Source organism: Alternaria hordeiaustralica (assembly GCF_023758085.1).
Source record: "Alternaria hordeiaustralica strain BMP 2776 chromosome Unknown scaffold_34, whole genome shotgun sequence".
Lineage (NCBI taxonomy): Eukaryota > Fungi > Ascomycota > Dothideomycetes > Pleosporales > Pleosporaceae > Alternaria > Alternaria hordeiaustralica.
This window is the reverse complement of record NW_026056806.1, coordinates 114072-132517: the sequence shown is the minus strand read 5'-3', so window position 1 is coordinate 132517 and position 18446 is coordinate 114072. Positions and strand designations below refer to the sequence as shown.

General features: G+C 54.3%; 5 protein-coding genes across 5 annotated transcripts; all 5 read right to left on the bottom strand.

The window, feature by feature from the left end:
- Nucleotides 1-1537: 1537 nt before the first annotated feature.
- J4E84_009948 (uncharacterized protein) lies at nt 1538-3193 on the bottom strand (the record flags this gene model as incomplete). Its single annotated transcript, XM_049392507.1, has 1 exon — nt 1538-3193. The coding sequence occupies one exon, from the start codon at nt 3191-3193 to the stop codon at nt 1538-1540; it is 1656 nt and encodes a 551-aa protein (XP_049239737.1).
- A 2388-nt stretch (nt 3194-5581) lies between these two features.
- J4E84_009947 (uncharacterized protein) lies at nt 5582-6699 on the bottom strand (the record flags this gene model as incomplete). Its single annotated transcript, XM_049392506.1, has 3 exons — nt 5582-5907; nt 5964-6399; nt 6463-6699. 3 exons carry the CDS (start codon nt 6697-6699, stop codon nt 5582-5584), a joined length of 999 nt encoding a protein of 332 aa, XP_049239736.1.
- A 4205-nt stretch (nt 6700-10904) lies between these two features.
- On the bottom strand, nt 10905-13529 carry J4E84_009946 (uncharacterized protein; the record flags this gene model as incomplete). The annotated part of the gene is made up of 3 exons (XM_049392505.1): nt 10905-10963; nt 11043-12447; nt 12498-13529. 3 exons carry the CDS (start codon nt 13527-13529, stop codon nt 10905-10907), a joined length of 2496 nt encoding a protein of 831 aa, XP_049239735.1.
- Nucleotides 13530-15253: 1724 nt separating this feature from the next.
- On the bottom strand, nt 15254-15916 carry J4E84_009945 (uncharacterized protein; the record flags this gene model as incomplete). Its single annotated transcript, XM_049392504.1, has 2 exons — nt 15254-15670; nt 15719-15916. The coding sequence occupies 2 exons, from the start codon at nt 15914-15916 to the stop codon at nt 15254-15256; spliced, it is 615 nt and encodes a 204-aa protein (XP_049239734.1).
- Nucleotides 15917-16607: 691 nt separating this feature from the next.
- J4E84_009944 (uncharacterized protein) lies at nt 16608-18305 on the bottom strand (the record flags this gene model as incomplete). The annotated part of the gene is made up of 3 exons (XM_049392503.1): nt 16608-16841; nt 16891-18033; nt 18141-18305. The coding sequence occupies 3 exons, from the start codon at nt 18303-18305 to the stop codon at nt 16608-16610; spliced, it is 1542 nt and encodes a 513-aa protein (XP_049239733.1).
- Between the last annotated feature and the right edge of the window lie 141 nt (nt 18306-18446).

Below are 18446 nucleotides of genomic sequence, written 5' to 3'. Positions count from 1 at the left end.
GATCGCCGCGGAACAACTGCCCAAACCGTACTTGCACTTGCTTGCACAGTGGTCTATAAATGACTCCGTCACATTCCCGCCGCCTGTCCATCACCTGCAGCATTTCATCACGCCATTGCCCCGCTCCGCGTCGCTTCCTTCAGAACTGGAGATTGAACTGATCCTGCGAGTCCTGGCGACTCATGTCACATGCTTTGGATAGAGTACTTTGGTAGCCGCTACTGGCTGGCGGGAGACAGCATATCCGGGCCTCGTTTACCGTTTACAGTTTACAGTTTACCATTAGATGACCACAAAGCAAAAAGACCCGAAGAAAAATATTGGGGCCAAGGTGAGCGCCAATGGAGCGGAACTCCAATATCTCTAGTGAGCTGCGCTGCATGCACACCTCACACCCTCTTTCCCATGACTATGCGCCGCGCCGTGCCGGACAATAGAGTGAACGCCTGCGAACCATATAGTACAGCACTTTACACACATCCATCTCGTACAGTACGCGACGCCAGAAGAAGACCATGAAAAAAAAACTGCAGTAATAACGAGAAAAAACGGGAAACCGAAAAACCGAAGACTCCACACTTTGCATGCCCATCTCCTCGGTCAGACTCGCTGTGCGGGAAGCATACGGTACCTGGACACCTTGACGCGCCTTGCGCAGCTGCTCCGCTTGCAAATAGGCCCGTGCGCCCGCGAAAACCATGGGCGATCATGGCGCCGTGGCCGCCAAACTCCTCCACCTCGCATGCACGCGCGCCTGCATGTGCCCTTGCGAGTCAAGCGACTATTCAGCCCGCCCGTCAGCGCACCACGGCTGCGAGGAGCACATTCACCCCGAAATAGCTGCTTGCGTTAGCCTCGTCATCTCTCACCAACTGCAGGCAAACCCGCGCGCGCGCGCCTCAGGAACCGGCCAAGGCACCGGATAATGCGTGGGTAAAAAGACGTTTCTGACATGTTTCCGTCCGAAAGCATGTCCTGGAAATTTCCGAACGGGGTGAGAGTTTCTTCGCCCCACGCGCCCGTCTTGCCCGTTTGAGCATGTAGACGTCACGGTGCAGACGTTGCGATATTGCATCGCGGGCGGGAATTTGAGAAAGAGAGAGAGGACTTACACTGAAGCTGCCGCAGCCCACTCACGCGTAGACAGCATATTCCTGAGCTGAGGGGTCGACGTGACCATCTTTAGCTCCGCACCAACGATAAGCACGATAACGAGGAGCCGTCCAAGCAAGCTGGGGACTATCGCAAACGCCATGAGGGGTAGTACCAGCGTTAGTGGAAACCATATTGCTGACTGATCTTGGCCGGCAGCCGGAGCTGCCGTGCTGGGAGGAGAAGAAGAAGATGAGGAGGAAGAAGGAACTTTCCGCGGAAGAGTCACTAGGTCGGCGTCTTCCTCGAGAAATTGGGATTCCTCCTCATTAATCGGGTCATGCTCATCCATCCACTCGCGATAGGCTGTGATATCCTCCGCAGACGCGGGATCGAGACTTTTGGAGAGCTTGCTAAACGAAGATAAAGCCCTGTCTGTACCGAGTCAGCGGAACACTCTTGATCGGTAGCAGCGACGATCCCCATGTTGACATGGCGTTCCGACTCGTTGCTTCCGGCTTAGCCACAACTTACTGTATTGCTCTAGCTTCTGGTAGATGCGCCCCAGGAGTTCGGTCCTCTTGAAGTGCATTTCACTTCCGTAGCGTGCGTCACCCCGCCGCGACGCAGGGTACGCGTACCCTGACGCATCTCGAGGCGACATCTGGGCTATGCATTCGTCTAGGTGACGCAGCTCTTCTTCGAGTTCGCACGTTTCGTCTTGGAGATGTAACAAGACGCGGTGGTTTAGATGCTCAAACTTTCGGTACATGGGCACGAGATTCTTGCGGCCGTGAGAGCTGGGCTGAGTCGATCCGCTAAGCTCGTTGGCGAGGAGTTCATATCCCACCACCGTTTGTCGGGTCTGGTTGGGCAGTGGCGCGTGCTGTTGATAAAGTGGCGGCTGCCCTGGATGTGGGGTGAAAGGTGACGGCACGTGCTGGAGCTGGCCGTCAGGTGGCCGTATCGATAGTGGATGCGCATGCACTGCTTCCGGGGACTGATGAGGCGCATATCCTATGGCTAGCGGAGCTGGGAATGAAGGCATAGGTGCCCATGCTGGTGGGGAGCTGATTGCCGCAGGCACTGGAGCCGGAGATGCACCAGAATAGCCTTGCTGGTTGTACATCGGCATCGGTGGGTAGCCGTAGGGGTGTTGCTCTGCGCCATATTGGTAGTCTCCGTACGGCTGTGGTCTCTGGAAGATGTGGCTAGCAAGTTCGCGTTCCTGCTGCTTGAGACGTCTGGCGTGCGGATCACTCTGATGAGACGTCGCCGACGGAGCTCGAGGAGGGGTTGTTACTGCCGGCTGTTTGTTGGGCATCTGGTTTCCTTGATTAACTTCCTCATCGCTCTCTGACCCACTTTCACTCTCCTCTTCACTGCCCTCTTCTTGGTTGGCTTCGACGTCATCTCCAGGGCCATGCACAAAGCTACTGGCGTACAACGGCTTCTTGAACGACCGATAGTCCTGGTTGGGTTGGTGTGATGATGTCTGGAGGGACCGCCGCGTGGAGGCTGGTGAAGTCATGGCGGAGTCAGGATGCTGTGAGTCTGCTGCCACAGATGATCGACCATCGTCATGCTGAGTGTCACCTGACGAGGATGACGATGACGAGGCAATAGTCGATGGAGGCATAGCCTGAAGATCCGTAGGCGTAGGACTTCCAGGCGTGTCTTCAGATTGCAGAAACTGAAACACTCCCGCTTGGGCAGCGTCCATGTTGTTGAATGTGATGCTTTGCATCGCCGTGGGTGCGGGCGGACTCTGGCTTTCTTCAGACTCTTGGTACTCGGCGACTTGGCTATAACCGCCGTACGGTCTCTGCATTACTGTAGAGTTACTGTCACCCGACGCATCTGACTGTTGCGTCACACTCGAGACCAGAGAGGGATCAGACATGTTGGCCATATTCCCCGCATGCCGTTGCAGAGAGCTGTGTTTACCACGTGCGTGTGAGCGTTTCGCGGCGTCGTCGCCAGTATGCCTGCGGCGCAGAACCCGCGGATCGACCGGAGTACCAACGGCAGAGCTCCCTCGTCGTCTTGAGCGTGTGCTGACCTTGCTCTTGCTTTCTCTTATTTGACCGAGCCGGGGCATGTAGCCGACGTTACTGCCCTCCTCATCTAACTCTTCCTGTTTGGCCTGTGAACTCGATCCAGTAGTGTCGGTATGATGTGAGTCGCGTCTTAGCAGCTTCTTCAAAGTGTTGCGAGGCTGTTTAGATCTCTGCTCGCTCTCGTCATGGTCGTCTCCGCGTGACGGTGAGGCCGAAGGTGGAGTACCCTTGGTGCCCGAACTGGTGCGTGATGGACGACGTCTAGTGTGTGGTGCGCTAGTAGCTGAACTCGTGCCTATGTCATGGAGGCCGTCGTAGTGGTATTTCGGATTGCCTGTGCGTGGACTGCGCTGTCGGGGAGGTGAAGCTGCGCCCTCAAAGGCTGCTGCTGCTGCTGTATGATCCGACTAAGTATCGGAAGTATCTACGTCAGTTTCCAAAAGCAATATGGTAGTTCAGGGCAGAGAGAGAGAGAGAGAGAGGCAAAGAGCGTGTTTATATTGTCTACCCACCATGCTACGTATTGTTTACAGGGTCCAGCTGTGTAAGCAGAGCGGTGGCGCTTGCGTCAATAAGATCTGGTACTGGGGGGTGCGATGGCGTGGTGCGGGGGAGTGTAGGTGATGGGGTGTGCGGGAAAAAAAGATGAATATAGACAATGCGTGACGTTTCCGTGCGATTCGCGATTCCTTGCATGCTGAAGCGATTACAAGCACACGTTGTACGACTCTAGAGGCTGAACGGCACAAGGCTCGCAAATCGTGTGGATGTCGTGGTACGCCTCAAGGCCTGCTGAATCTGTATCCTGGTGTGCGCCATAATCACGGGCGATGCGGGTATAGTTTGGAATGGGGGGAGGAGACAAAGGGAGAACGCATGTTGAACTGGAAGAAGCAACGACACACGAGGAATATTGTGCAGCCAGTCAGTCACCGCCTTGCGCATGCATGCGAGTTAACGTTGGCAGAGCTGACCGGGTGTGCACCGGAAGTGCCGCGCGTGTACCCAATGACGTCCCGTTGAGCCCGTCAAGCGATCGAATACCCCACTATGTGGGCCCCCCATCACCGCGTGCCCTCTCTTCCTCCACGCTTCTACAGTCTGTCTAATCTGTCGACCCGCATCGTGGTGATGCTATCGCATGCCAAACTCTGTCCAGTGGTGAAGCAACTTTTCTATTGTCCCGGCGCGGTTCGTCAATCCGTTAACGAGACCATGGTCTTCCGCTGCTCACTCACTGCCACGTCAACGAGCTACTGCAACCCCGAACCAGGATTGTCGAGGTGAGCAACGTACAGTTCTGCCATCTGGTTCACTCCACTTGCTCGCTCTCGCGTTTCGTATCTTGACTCTTCCCCGTGCTAGGGATCCTAGCAAAGATCAGGCTTGTGCTTGGGATTCTAGAAGTCAGGCTTTACTCCACGCCAAGTTTCAACTTGTCAAGGCGAGTAGATTCGGAGACCGACGAACTCATGCATGACGTCTTTGGCGTTTCGACGGTATGTCGATTTTACGACGATGTAGCAGAGTTACGACAACAAAAATAGCTATGGGTCGAAGGCTTCGTCTGGTACTTTTGATGCATGTTGTGTGTGAATCGATGCGCAGCTGCTGATGGCGATCCCCAAAGAAAGGCCTCCAGGTATGTCCATGTCGCCTCTTTGGGTAGACATGCTAGGTTCAGAATTGCTATGTCCAAATTCTGTCAACGTAAGAGCATAGACACGATATCGACTTTAGGAGGGAAACAGTGGTGTAACTAATTCCTTGCCACTCACGTCTTCGACATGCCAAACATGCCTTTTTCCACACATGAACACTCGGCTCTCCTCCACGTCCATCTCGTCGAATATGCTCATCTAGATCCAGACTATATAATCGCTTATGTTGAAACAACCCCCGCGGTTTTGACTGCCTGACAGGAGCTGAACTTACGATAAAGTTCAGTAGTAACACGATTGATCTACCATAGTGGTATATGCAAGCATGGTAGCCAAGAGCAGGGGAGACTTCGACGCCACGAAAATGTGACGCGTATACCGTTGATCTTGATCGACAAATCTTATTCTTAGAAGTTTTACCCATGCATCCATAGTATCGGACTTATTGCTATGCTGGATATATGGTAGGACAACTATGAGACTAAATACTTCTGATAGCGAGGAAAAGAGTGGCAGACTACCGAGTGTGATGTGCGCCGACGGCTGAATGAGAAGTCGACATTCCAGGGAAGGTAGAGGTGGCATATATGAGACCGGCGGGTGATCGATACCGGGTACGAGAGAATAACTATGATATTCCTATTCACCTGGCCGTCCCAAATAACAATACGAAGATGCCCCTCTCTTGGCTTTTCGAGCTCAATCAAACTAATAGATTCTGGGTATCTCACACTTCTGCATCTACATCGTCTATTTCGTCTACAAGCCTCACGACTCCTCGCTCACACTTCGGCTCACTTCCCTCGCAACAAAAGCATCGGGGTCGACCGGAATTGCCTTCAAGTCCACCTTGTGTGCATCTGCCCAAGCCCTTACTCTCGCTTTATTAATGACAGCGTCGGCACCTCCTTTCTTCTTCTGCTCCAGCACGTCCATAGCCTGTAGTGTCGCAATGATATCCTCGGGCACAATGTACGTCTTCTCGCGCAGATCTTGCACTGTAAGTATTTTCTTGGAAGGGCACGCCAAGATCGTCCGAGCGAGCGTTTGCGACCAGTAATGTATGTATGCGATGCGACCGAGATCCGACAGCGCTGTAGTAGTAGTAGTGTTAGCAGAGGTACCATGCGCTGATACAACATCAACCTACGTTTCTCAGGCCCACCCAGCCTCTCCTCTCGTCTACTCATCTCATAGCTCGCGCCCATGAGTATCTGCCCCAGTCCCTGTTTCTGCCACGGCGGAAACACCAGGATGCATGCGAGATTGTTGTTGTCCCAGCTCATCTTCTCTTTGCTGAAGAAGCCCACGACTTGCCCTTGCGCACCGACTCCACTCGCCGCTGCATCGTCGCCGAAACTGGTATTCGGTATCTCCGGTGTGGGGTTGTGCGCGACGAGGAGGTAGTATAGGAATGTCGTTACGTCGTAGAAGACGGACTTGGTATCGAGGAAGAGCTTCGCGAAGAGCGAAAGGTTCTGTGCGTAGAGCTTGTGCTTCTCGCCGTCGATCTCGTATAGCGAGTAGTTATCTTTCGTGTAGACATTCACGCCCGGCGGTGGTGTATTGCGCAGAGGACATGCTTTCTGCCACTTATCAGCTTCCCAATCCAACCCTCACACGCAGCGCATATCCGTCCGAAAGCTTACCAGATGCCCAATAAAACCCACCAACTCTTTGCTATACTTGAAGCACCATTGGCACACATAGAGCCGCTCTACGCGTCGGCCTACAAGCTCTTCCGGGTAGAAAGACGGGTACCACGGCTGGATGAGCAGCGAGCCGAAGACGACTTCGAGGACGTTGGGGCCGGACGGGGGTTTCTGCGATGGCTTCAAGGCAGGCGTGGAGGGCGTCGAGGTCATGGAGGCTACATCGGGGGCCATTGGGCTGGTGACGACGCGTCGAGGGGCCGTCGGCACATGCTTGTGGGGAAGAGAAGAGCTTGGGCCGGGTTGTCACATTGGGTTAGCGCGACGCGAGGGCACGTGGGTGATGGGGATATGCCGTTCACGCAACTGACCCGATCGCCATTACACCTACAATCCTCAAACCCGGCCCAACTCGGATGAGTGTTACCGCGATCTTTGAATTGATTAGTATCACCATCAAAGATAAGCAACATTATCTTCATTTTCCCGCTACGCCAGTTCAATGCTCGCTGACAAGCGAAAGCGAACGTGGCCGTAGGAGCCTGATCATCATCTCCCGGCAGTTTAAGAGTAGTAGCGCAAAGCTCTTTACTTCTCTAGGACTCCATTGTTCTTTATCTACTTAGAGCTATTAGCTTCAACCATCTAGTAGCTCCAACTATCTCTCCGACTCCGCTATCTTCCGCTTTAACAACATTTGACGCCGCGCCACGATCGCTTCCAACACCTCTAGTAGCCAGTCCGGCCCTATGTGCACTCCGAGAGACGTAGGAACCACATTCCGGTCTCCTATTGACCTTTGTCTTGACACTTTTACCACTCCCCGGAGGATCGCGACGACCTAGGCCCTCTTCGCAGCTTCGAGACCGAAGTATACGTTCGTTGCTGATGACGCCGAGCTTCAGCCAGTTCGACCCAGCAGGAGTTCTGCTGCGACTGTCCCATTCGACTCTCTTCATCTGGTCAATTTCAGTATCGGCCATATGTACGGCGTTCATCGTATGTCTTACCCGCTTCTGCACTCCTATGTTGCGTAGGATTCCGATACGCTAGTGTATCTGTTCGTATGTGGTATCGGAACACGAACCCAACAACGGCGATCACTACGGTGAGGAAGAGACTGAGAAGAGTAAAGATGGCTTCTTTCGACCACTGAGAGGTTGTACGAGATGTGTCGCGCGATATGGTGTCTATTTAGATCGGTCAGTGTGCAAACAAGGACCGATTGGAGGGGAAACATTACTGTTGGTCACCATAATGTGACCAGATTCTTGACAGCGGTCAGAAGCTAGCAAGCGACGGTTGACTGTTGCGCGATCGAAACCCCTTGGCTCGGAGGATATGTATAATCAGACGAAGATGGATCTCATACAGCTAGTCCAGCGTTCGAGTACAGCGCAGAGTGATTAGAAAAGAGAAATTTTGGCTTTCTGAACACGTACTGGTACCTGCTGAACGGCTTTCATGGTGCATTTATACTGCGCATGTTAACTCCTGCGAAAGGCGGACGGCATCCAAGAACCGAACACTCTGTAAAAGTTATACGACCTTATGGGCACTATTCTGACGGGTGGGGCACCACTCGTGGTCACCTTTCCGCCTTGGCCGATCCAGTTATTATGTATAAGTGGATCGGCCAAGGCGGAATGCCTATGTAAGTCAGGCCTGCACCTTTCGAACAGTTAGGTCTTCTATTGGGTCAACATACAAAAACCCAGCCGCGCCTGCATACTTCAGGATTCCCTCAGTTAGATAAGCGAGACCCGTACCAATCACCAGTCATCGGTCTGGACAGTCGTGAATCGGTTAATCCGGGGTGAAACGGAGGCTGCATTCGTTCGAGGGGTTAGGCTAGAGGTCTGCCGAAGATTACGCCTGGATTGCTTCGGTACTACATGTGTACAGAGCACGCGGCATGATACTGGAACGTGTGTTCCTGTCGCTGGGGCATGATGACAGTGTGGAGCTCCACGAAACTTGACAGGGAGAGATGATTGGGCGGCTTTGTGCTTCAGGTTTTGTGGCTGAGCACACCGGTTGCTTACACCATAGCTGATGCGCACAATAACGCTCCGGCTTTGAAAGCTGTACTGGGCGGCTTGCAGATCCCCGCCTGGGGCTGGATGCGAGATCTCGTCGCGTAGTCCAATGTCCTTCGCGCATTCGCGATTGCCAGGTATACATCAGGCTGGTCTGACCCAGTACGCCAGGCTCCGCTGCACCAAATTCATCCCCGCTGCACCAAATTCATAGGTAGGTTCCGCTGTACTAAATTCATAGCCCGTAAAGTAATCTTGTAACACCAATCCGGTTTACCCACTGTGCCTTGCAAACCTCCACTCCGCATCTGCCCAGAAGGCTGTTACAACAAAATGGTCCTTTGCTTATTACAGAACGCGCGACAGTTTCTTTCCAAATTTTGTCTCATTATCGATGTCCCGTTCTGTGGCTGGCTCTGGGAACTAACCCACCTTAATGACTCTCGCCGCCAATAATAGCTGACAGTTCGACATAACTATTTGCGATCCTTCTGTCGGTAGAGTGTTGCCCTCTTAAGGTAGGCTGAAGAAGAGGAACTGGTCAACCCGATGGCTATGAGAAAGAAGCCAACCGATCCACAAAAAGTCATGGTCGGATACAACGAGCCTTGGTCACACATTATCGTTTGAAGGGAGATACAAACTGAAAACAGCCGCACCTGCCTCGACTCGCTTTCTGCAAAGCTTATGAACAAATCATTCGTTGGACAAGATGGCATGGCTGAGTAAAGCATGTAGCAGGCTGGGTGAGTGTAAGTTTGAACTCGTTCCAAGGCCAGACCTCACGCGACCGTTGGGCCACTGTCCGCGGCTGAATTAAGCAGGAACACATAACACAAGGACAATGAGCTTAGATAATCTTGGAAGCATTCTGCATTCGATTTCTACCAACTCCCGTATCCACCCCTTCAGCCCTCCCGTCCCCAGCCTACGAAGTACAACTCTGTCTCCACCAAATCCCCGCAATACTAACATCCAAATTACACTGCTCCCCCGGCGGCACAATCCAGCACTGCAACGCATCATTCGCTGCCGGACTCTTGATCTTCACAACCACATCACACCTGAGATGGTTCACCATGCCGGCGAACGTGTCAGGCCCATACTTCCCGTCTTTGAAAGCGACGGTGAATTGCGCTTGGTTGTGCTCGGGGTCGTTGTGCCCGTTGGATTGAACGGCGATGTCGGGGTCGTTGGGGGCGGAGCACTTGGAGGTTTGGTAACAGGCGAGCGTGGTTGTGGTGAGCAGGGCGAGAGGGAGGAAACGCATTTTAGGCTGGCTGGAGTTAGTGGTGCGAGGAGGGAGGAGGAGGGAGGAGGAGGGAGGAGGCGGGGCATTGTTACCTTGTGGTTTTGGTTGGGAGGAAAGGCAAGTGTTGCGATTTTGCGGAGCGTAAGAAGTTGTGATGCTGGTGGATGGAGATGCTGGATCTGTTCGATGAGTTTAAAGAGATGGTCAGGTCGGGTCTTATATACACATCGCTCGTGTTTGGTGAGCATACATCTTTGTATAGTAATAAGGGAGGGAAGTTAGTCCGGTGTAAAGTTTATCGATGACTTTACACATTCGTGTACGTCCGCCTCACCGGACTAACACAACACCTCCGCGACAGTGCACGACTAGCTATCCGCCAATAGGATCAACGGACGTGGAGCAAGGGCCTCATTCAGAGAGTCTATAATCTACCTTACAAGGAGACGAGGTGTAAGCATACCTGTGTTAGTCCGTACTAAGACGAATTAGAATCCGGGGACATCTCCGGGCTTACACCCGGTGATGCCGCTTCAACTCTCCCAGAGTCTTCCACAATGCGAAACGCAGAAGAGAATACGATATTGGGTCAGACCGCTTTTTGGCATGTTTTGCGATGGCGAAAGTTTGTTGTACACGGTGTAGAGCTCGAGGTAGACACCCGGGGTATATCAATGTACACTACATCCTTAGCGTAAACAACGGCGTATACTTATATAAGCTCTACTCTGACCGCCACAAGGCTGTCATACACCGCTCCACCACGGAACCTCGAAGATACCAAAGCACGCGTACGATGATCAGTCATCTTCGTATCATCCCAGCAAAGCCGCGCAGTATACCCTGAAGTCTTACCGGCAAAGAACCCATCAAGCAAGTCTTGGTACGAGGCCCAGAAGTCTTCTTCGTCTATGATTGCAAAGTGCGCGAAAGAGCTGAGGATCCGCCCAGCGGGTTGGGAGAGCGCTCCTGCAGGAGGCTTCAAGAACGGCTTTGGACAGCGAGGAGCGGCACGTTGCTAACATTCCAAGCTTGTCGCGCTTTCCCCCCAAATCCGACACACCAACGTCGCGCGGTATACCCTCAAAATCTACCCTTAAAGAACCCATCCAACCTCCCCCCAACATCCCGCACCCCCAACCCGCCCGTCAAACTTCCCCGAATCCACTTCGGCAGCTTGTCTTGAATGCGCTTGCTTCCATACCGTCTATCCAACATCAGAATCGCCGCATAATCACCTTTATGACGAATCGCCCTGCCCACACACTGATTAACCGCGCGCATACAGACGTTTTCGTAGAACTCGCGCGCAGCAGCCTTGCCATCACCACCACCACCACCGCCGCTTTTCGCTTGTGTTTTAGCGGAGATATACTGCATCTTCGCCTTCCACTCCGCAGAGTGTGGGTTAGGAAACGGGAGACCAACAACAACGACACCGCGGCCAAGTGCATCGCTGAAATTGATGCCTTCGGAGAGGGTGCCGCCGATTACAGCGAAGAGGAGGGCGCCGCGGCCTTTTCCTGATGCGATTGCTGCGCTGTAGGCTGTGAGGACGGAGTCTGCGGTTGCTTCTTTGGATGGTGGGGGTTGGTTAGACTGAGACGGTTGTTGCTGGCTGCGCTGCTCAAGGAAGACGGGCTTCGTTTGGGTGAAGCTGTCCCAGAACGTGGATGTGGATGTGGATGCTGAAGGCAAGGGCTTGATGCGCTTCCACGCGACGATGCAAGCGTCGAGGAAGGAGTAGCTGGGGAAGAAGACGACTACGCCATCGGGGATGTGTTGCGCGAATGTCAAGATGGCGGTGCCGAGATCGATCATCGTCTTTTCTTTGTTGCGGTTCTCGAAGGTGAAATCGAAGTCAGCGCCGCTTGTGCCTCGGACGATGGGTGCAGCGAGGAGGTTCGCGGGCGGAATGACGTGGCCGCAGGATAGTGTCATGATCTTTGAGGGATCCAGGTACGATAGCAGATGCTGCTCGTAGTCGCTCATTGGTGACATGGTGCCGCCGGCTAGTACGACTGCCCTGGCTTCTTCGACAATGTCTTTGAAGTGGTAGGTTGGGTCCAGCAGCATGTATCGTAACGTTGTGCCTGAGGCTTCATCCTTCGCGTAGAAGAAGCGGCCTTCACTGGATGGGTTCATCAATGACAGGAGGAAGGCTTGTACGTGCATCAGAACTGGTACAGTATGTCGCGGGCTATTCTTGACTGACTTCACGCTTGGCTTCTGAGCGCTTCCACTCTCCGCTTGTTCGGCGAAGACGGTGTATCCGTCGACTTTGCGCGCCAGTCTGCTTTCCTGGAGATACGTGTTAAGCTTGTAAATATTGATCTGATCAACGCCTTTCCCAGACATGATCGCAGCCATGTCTGCCAAGCCGTCTGCCGCTTTCGCGTTGGCATCGATGGACTGCAGATACGCGATGATAGAGTCCAAGATGCGGACTGTCTGGGCAACATACACGCGGTTCTTCCCTTTGAGCTTGTTCCGGAACTTCTGGAGGTAGGCTGTGAGTTGGGCACGCGCTTGTTGTACTTGGTCGAGGGTCACGGATACGGAATAGATGCCTGCGATGGCGTCCATCAAGTTATGCGCTTCGTCGATGATGACGATGTGGTCTTTGAGGGAGAGGCCAAGCGCTTCACGTGCTGTGCGCTGGAGGAGTAGCGGGTAGGGTAGCGTTACGATCTGAGCCTGTTAGTGCATGAACACATCGCAGGAATGAATAGCGGACTCACCTCGCAGTACTTGGTAGCTGGTCTAGAAGCGTAGTATGGACACACACCCAGTTTCCTACCCAACACCCCCAAATCCTCAATATCCCTAATCTTCGCAAGCGCATGGTCGCGAAAGTCATTGACCAACGGCTCGCTTTCCTTGGTCGGCATATGCGGACACCGGCTTTCGGTTTTGCTGTTTTGCTGTAGCTCCAGACATCGTTCGTTGATGGCCGTAGCGCTACCGAGCTTGTTGACTTTACTGTTGATGCAGAGATTCTTCCTGGATCCAAGAGTGAGGTGCTTCACATCTTCTACAAGCGTCTCCATGCCACCGCTGCTCTCATCGCTGTCTGGGGCAATAGCGGGCGGCATCTTCACACGCCCCAGCTCGCTCGAGAATTGCGTCAACTGAGAGTGTGTTCGCGAGCAGAAGAATATTTTCGTCTCGTCGGGCGCCTCTCCGTCGTCATCTTTCGATGCATCGGCGCTGTACCCGAGTGATGCCATCAAAGCCTGGGTTTCTGCCGACAGACCAGACTCATCGAACGCGCCGGCTCTTGCTCGTTTGTGATACTCCTCGTCGCTTTCGTAATCATCCAAAGCGAACTGAGCTTCATCGTCATTCCCGATATCCCCCGCTGCAGTCTTCTGTCTCTTGTACTTAGGCTCGCCGCTCTCATACCGTTCCTTCGCACGCTTCTCTTTCGCTTTAATCTTAGCAATACGCTCATTCAGATCCTGTTTACGCCTCAGCGCCTCCTGCTTCCGCTGCTTCTGAGCATGTTCAACGATCCACGAAGGCTCCCCACTATTCGCTGCGTTCGCTGCATCTACTGCGAACCCTTCTTCGAACGTCCGTCGCTTATGGTCGCGTAGCCAAGTCATGGAGCCACATATCAAGCTCAGCGATTTGCCGGTTCCGGTCGGCGACTCGAAGATGCCGACTTTGCCTTCTTCCAGACATGTGTAGACAGCGCCCATGAACTCATTTTGGATGTCGTAGGGCGTGTATGGGTGGTGGAAATCTCGTGTTTCGTTGGTGTTGTGCATTGTAGTTTGGTGGAGGTGGGTTGGGCGACGCGACGCGTGGAGGAAAACGGGTGTTCACGTGGTGCGTTTAGCGCCTTCTGCGGAGTATCATGACGCGACAATCGTCATATCGTTTCCACCTTTCTTCCATCGCGAGCGTTCTGGATCGTATATTGAAGCACGTTCTTGTCGCTCTCCACGAACTTCAACCCTCTCAAACATGAGTCATGGCCCAGCGGCGGAGGGGTTGGCTTGGATCCAAAATCTCTCTTGCCTCTCCGTGGAAATAGTAATGTCCAACGTTACAAATGGGGACAGTAGTAATGGGATAGATATGCTTGCCTAATGTTCGTCCCAAAAACGTAACGCTAGATCCATATGGCCTGGTCTTAAGTCTCGCACTATCCATTATACTCCATGCCATCCACCCAAGTCACTACCCATCAAGCAACCCTTCAACCGTCCACGCCACACCCTCCCCTCCCCGTCCATCTCACCCCACAATTCTCCCCCTCAACTCCGTCCTCTTCAGCACCTCTTCCTCTCCCAACCTATCTACCCTAACCTCCCCCTCCTTTCCCCCCTTCCCCGTAATCCTGAACCCCTTGACAAGCCCTGTCCCACTCTGCATACCCACCCCCTCACCCCACCCCCAATTCTCCTCCATCCACGTCACCGGCCAAAGCAGCACAGTGCCCGCGACGCAAAACACCGTAGCCCAAGCCTGCCAGAGCCAGATCAACATCCAGGCGCCTGGCGCGACGAAGCGTATCCATTGGTCGACTTGGTAGAGGTCTTCTTGTTTGGCGATGTGGTATTTAGTTGTGGTTGATGTGTGGGAGGAGGAGGTGGTGGTGGAAGGGGATTTGCGCAGGTGGAGGACGGTAGTCAGGCGGACGGGCGCGTAGTAAAACGGTATAAACCAAATACGGAAGATCTGGAAGATGGTTGCGTATAAGATAAGGTTCGTTTCGTCGAATGCTGTCGTTCTTAATCAGCCCTTGCACATCTTTCTTTCACTTCCTGGCACATCTCCTCGCGTCCACGACCACCTTCTCGATGTCAAATCTCGTCTTCGCACGCAGTGCGAACACGCAGTGCGAAGATTGAGTAAGACATCCATCTCCTCCCCGTCTCCTCCCCCGCCCACCCCTGGGTTATTACGTACCGACGCTCTGCACCGTACAATCAACCCTCGGACTCATAATCTTATACCAGCGATACGTCCGCTCAACCAACCACCTCGAGTTCGGTCGGCTCCATGTGCGGCAAAAGGGGTGCGAGAAGGCGGCATCGGGTGTGAAGTATTTGTCGATGGTAGCGCGTTGGAGGGACGGGGGTGATTGCGTGAGGAGGTGGATGATGGCGGGTATTTCCTTGACTGTGTTGCGATGGGAGGGCTTGGTTAGCGAGACGCGATGGAGGGATGAGGGATGAAGGATGGGCGGAGGGAGGGGGGCGACGTACCTGGGTCTTCCATTGTATATGTATATGTGTATAGGGAGGTTATGGGGGATGCGACGGGTGTTTGGTGGGTGAATGCTTTGAGTTGTGCATGGTGCCGAGGTTTGACGCGGAAGGGCCAGGATGGAACGCGCTTGTGTGACGTCATTCCTAGTTTCAACAAGCTCACTCTGCAACAACGATATCGTGGTAGGAAGTATGATTATTATTCATTTGTCTCTTCGTCATCATTGTTCTATCTGTTTCCCCTTTCTTGGAGTATCACAAGGGAACGATGGCATCTACTGGCTCCTATACTGCTGAATCTCCGCCTCATCAAGATGCCTCAACTTATTAACATTCGGCGCCTCACCAGTCGCAATCCCCTTCGCCAGCTCCACAAGCCCGCCAATCTGTGTCCGCTTCGACACAGCGTACTGCGCAGTGCTGACCTTGACGCGGATGATGCCAATGCGCGGGTCCTCTGGGCCACCGTCGTGCTTGCCGTCACCGAGATCGCCAATCCACGCCTTGAGCGCGGGAGAGTAGTGCTTGCGGACGACGTCGCGGTCTGTCTCGATGGAGGCGTGGCCGGAGATGGAGGCCCACTCGCCTGAGTTGTTGATGAAGCCGACGTTGACGGACTTGTGCTCCTTGAGGTCGTCCGTCTTGCCGGACTCGGTGTTGGTGTGGAAGAGGAGGTCGAAGCCGTGGCCCTCCTGTTGTTTGTCAGCCATGTCTTTGATCATCGATTGGGTGTACAGTACCTTTGCAGCGACAGCCATAGCTCTCGAGGCCAAAAGATCGCTGTCTGCGGCCTGTGTGGTCAACAGGCAGAACTTGGTCTTGTCGACGAAGTTGAGCAGGTCCTCGCACTTCTCCTTGAGAGAGGGCTCCTCGAGGTTCTTCTGGGTGTAGGGGTCGGCCGTCTTGGAGCCGGTGTCGGTGTTGCTGAAGCCAGACATGGTGATGGTGGTTGTAGAGAATACGCGTTGAGCGGCGTGGTTGTCTGGTAGCTGGGGAGAAGGCGTCAGCTTCTGCAGGCACAATGTTCGAGGCGACCTTCGCGCCGTTCTTGCGATGCACTGAGAAAGGAAACGAGAGGAAAGCATACCTTTGGAGGGGTAGTTATCGGTAGGCAGGTAGTGTGTGGGAGGGAAGCTGAGAATGTCGCGCGACTTTGTAGGACTTTGCCAATGATGTCATCAGTACCACCACCACGCGTTTGGGAACCACATCCACCCCGCTATGTATGTGGGGTAACTCCTTTTGGCTGTCACCGGCACCGGCTCCTGTTGCGGATGGTCTAGTCTGTAGTTCAGGGTCTTGCGTCATGTCATTCTTCTTTGAGCTAATGACCAAGTTCTAGATGCTTAGTCGTACATGTCACTTTGATCGACGCATTGAAGATGAGATGGTGATATTAACCTTTTAGGTCTGCTGCGCGTCTAAATGAGACACATCGTACTCCACTCCGTGACCCCGTCCCATGCCATGCTGGTATCTCGTAACAATAGCGGACAATGTACCGATTCCAAGATCCCAAGCTAGAAATGAAGATGTGGGCTAGATCCTACACCATACCAATGTCCCGGAAATATGGCCCAAGTTTTAAGAGGCTAACACCCCTAGCGACAATGTTTGACACTGCGCACTCTATGCGTCGGCGGCAGTCTCCTTGTCCTCGATCGTGGCCTTCTTGAGGTCGTCAGCAGCGTCCGCTGCGGCGTCCTTCTCCTGTGCAAGCTCAGCCTCGGCGGATGCGTCGCCGTTGACGGCCTGGTTCTTCTGGGCGGGCTTGCGAGCGGCGTCGGTGCTGCCGTTGGCGGCGTCCTCTGCGGCTTCTTCAGCCTCAAGCTTGTCGATTTCCTTCTGCGCCTTGGCGATGTTCTGAAGACTCGTTAGCAGCATCCTCGCAGTGAAATGTAGAATCACTCACCTCCTTGGTCTTGCGGTCCTGGTCCTCTTTCCAGTGGGCAAGCTTGGCCTGGAGCTTCTCGACGGTGGCGGGGACTTCGTCCTGGCTTGATGGGGGGTCGACGCCGACCTTGGCGAGCTCCTCGATGATGCCAATGTTCAAGTTGAACTTGCTAGCAGCGGCACCACCCTTCTTGCCCTTCTTTCCCTTCTTGCCACCGGTACCGGCCATGTAGCTCTCCTCCTCGGTGTCCTTCTTCGATATGCGGGTACCCTTGAGGCCCGAGTCGTCGACGGTGCGCTGAGCGGAGGCGGCGAACTTGCTGGCAGCGGTGGTCTCCTTCGCAGGGAGTGCGGAAGGGTCGAAATGGCGGATCAAGCCCTCGCAGGCAATGATCTCGTCGCCGTAGGCGGGTGCGCTGGCTTCCTCAAGACGCTTGGAAGCAGTCTCCTTGCGCTTGCCGGCGACGTACTGGAGCTGCTCGAGGCGCCTCTTCTCGTTGCGGATCTTGCGCGCCTCGAACTCGTAGTTCTTGAACGCACGGAGCTGCTGGAAGTAGTTGTCCTTGAGCTCCTTGCGGGCCTGGTACTTCTCCTGCTGCACTGCGCGCGCCTTGTCGGTCTCCTCACGGAGTGACCTCAGGTTCTTGAAGGCCTCGTCTTGCTCAGCCTTGAGTCCGTCGAGCTCAGTCTGGAGCTTGGTGTACTTCTCGGAGAGGGCCTTGTTCTCCGGGTCGTCCAGCAGCTTCTTCTGCTCGGCGATCTGGGCCTTGATGTCGTCGATCTTCTTCTGCTGGGAGTCGAAGCCGGAGAAGTTCTTCTTGGCCTTGTTGAGGGCGCTGATCTCGGCCAGGGCCTTCTTCTCGTCGACGAGCTTCATCATGCCGCCGTCGACCTGCTTCTGCAGACGGGCAATCTCCTGGTCCACATCCTCGGCCGACTTGTAGTTGGACTTGCCCTTGGCCGTCTTGAGCTCGTTGAGCTGCTGCTTAAGCTGCTCGTCGAGCTTCTTGATCTTCTCGAAGATGGAGTTGCGGCCGGACTTGTTGCCCTGCTGGGTGGAGCGGATGGCGTTGAGCTCCGTCTTGAGCTCCTGCTGGCGCTTCGCGTTGGGCGAGTCCTTGTTGTTGGGCTTGGCGAGGTCGAGCTTGGCCTTGCACGCGTTCTGGCCGTCGTTAGTAATTTTCCCGAATTGAATGGTGGTGTGCGATGCAGCCACCCGTCAGCTCGTGGCCGTGCGACTGCGCGCACCACACGGGGACGTGTACTCACCAGCTTCTCCTGGGCGGCGGCGTGCTCCTTCTCCAGCTTGGCGAGCTCCTCCTTGTACTTGTCCTCGTCGGGCTTGTCGGGCTTGACAACCTGCTGCTTCGCCGGAGGGGCAGCAGCGCCGTTGGTCGAGGCCTGGGCGGCGGGTGGAGTTGCGACGTCGGCCATGTTTGCTGTGCAGTCAATTGGGTTGAGGGGCTGACTGGGAGTTGCAGCGGGGGAGAGAGGTCTGCGAGATCTGGGTAGACCGCCGAGTCGTGGATGTGCAGGCGAGGCGTGCAGGCGGTGGGAGGACAACTATTAAATTCG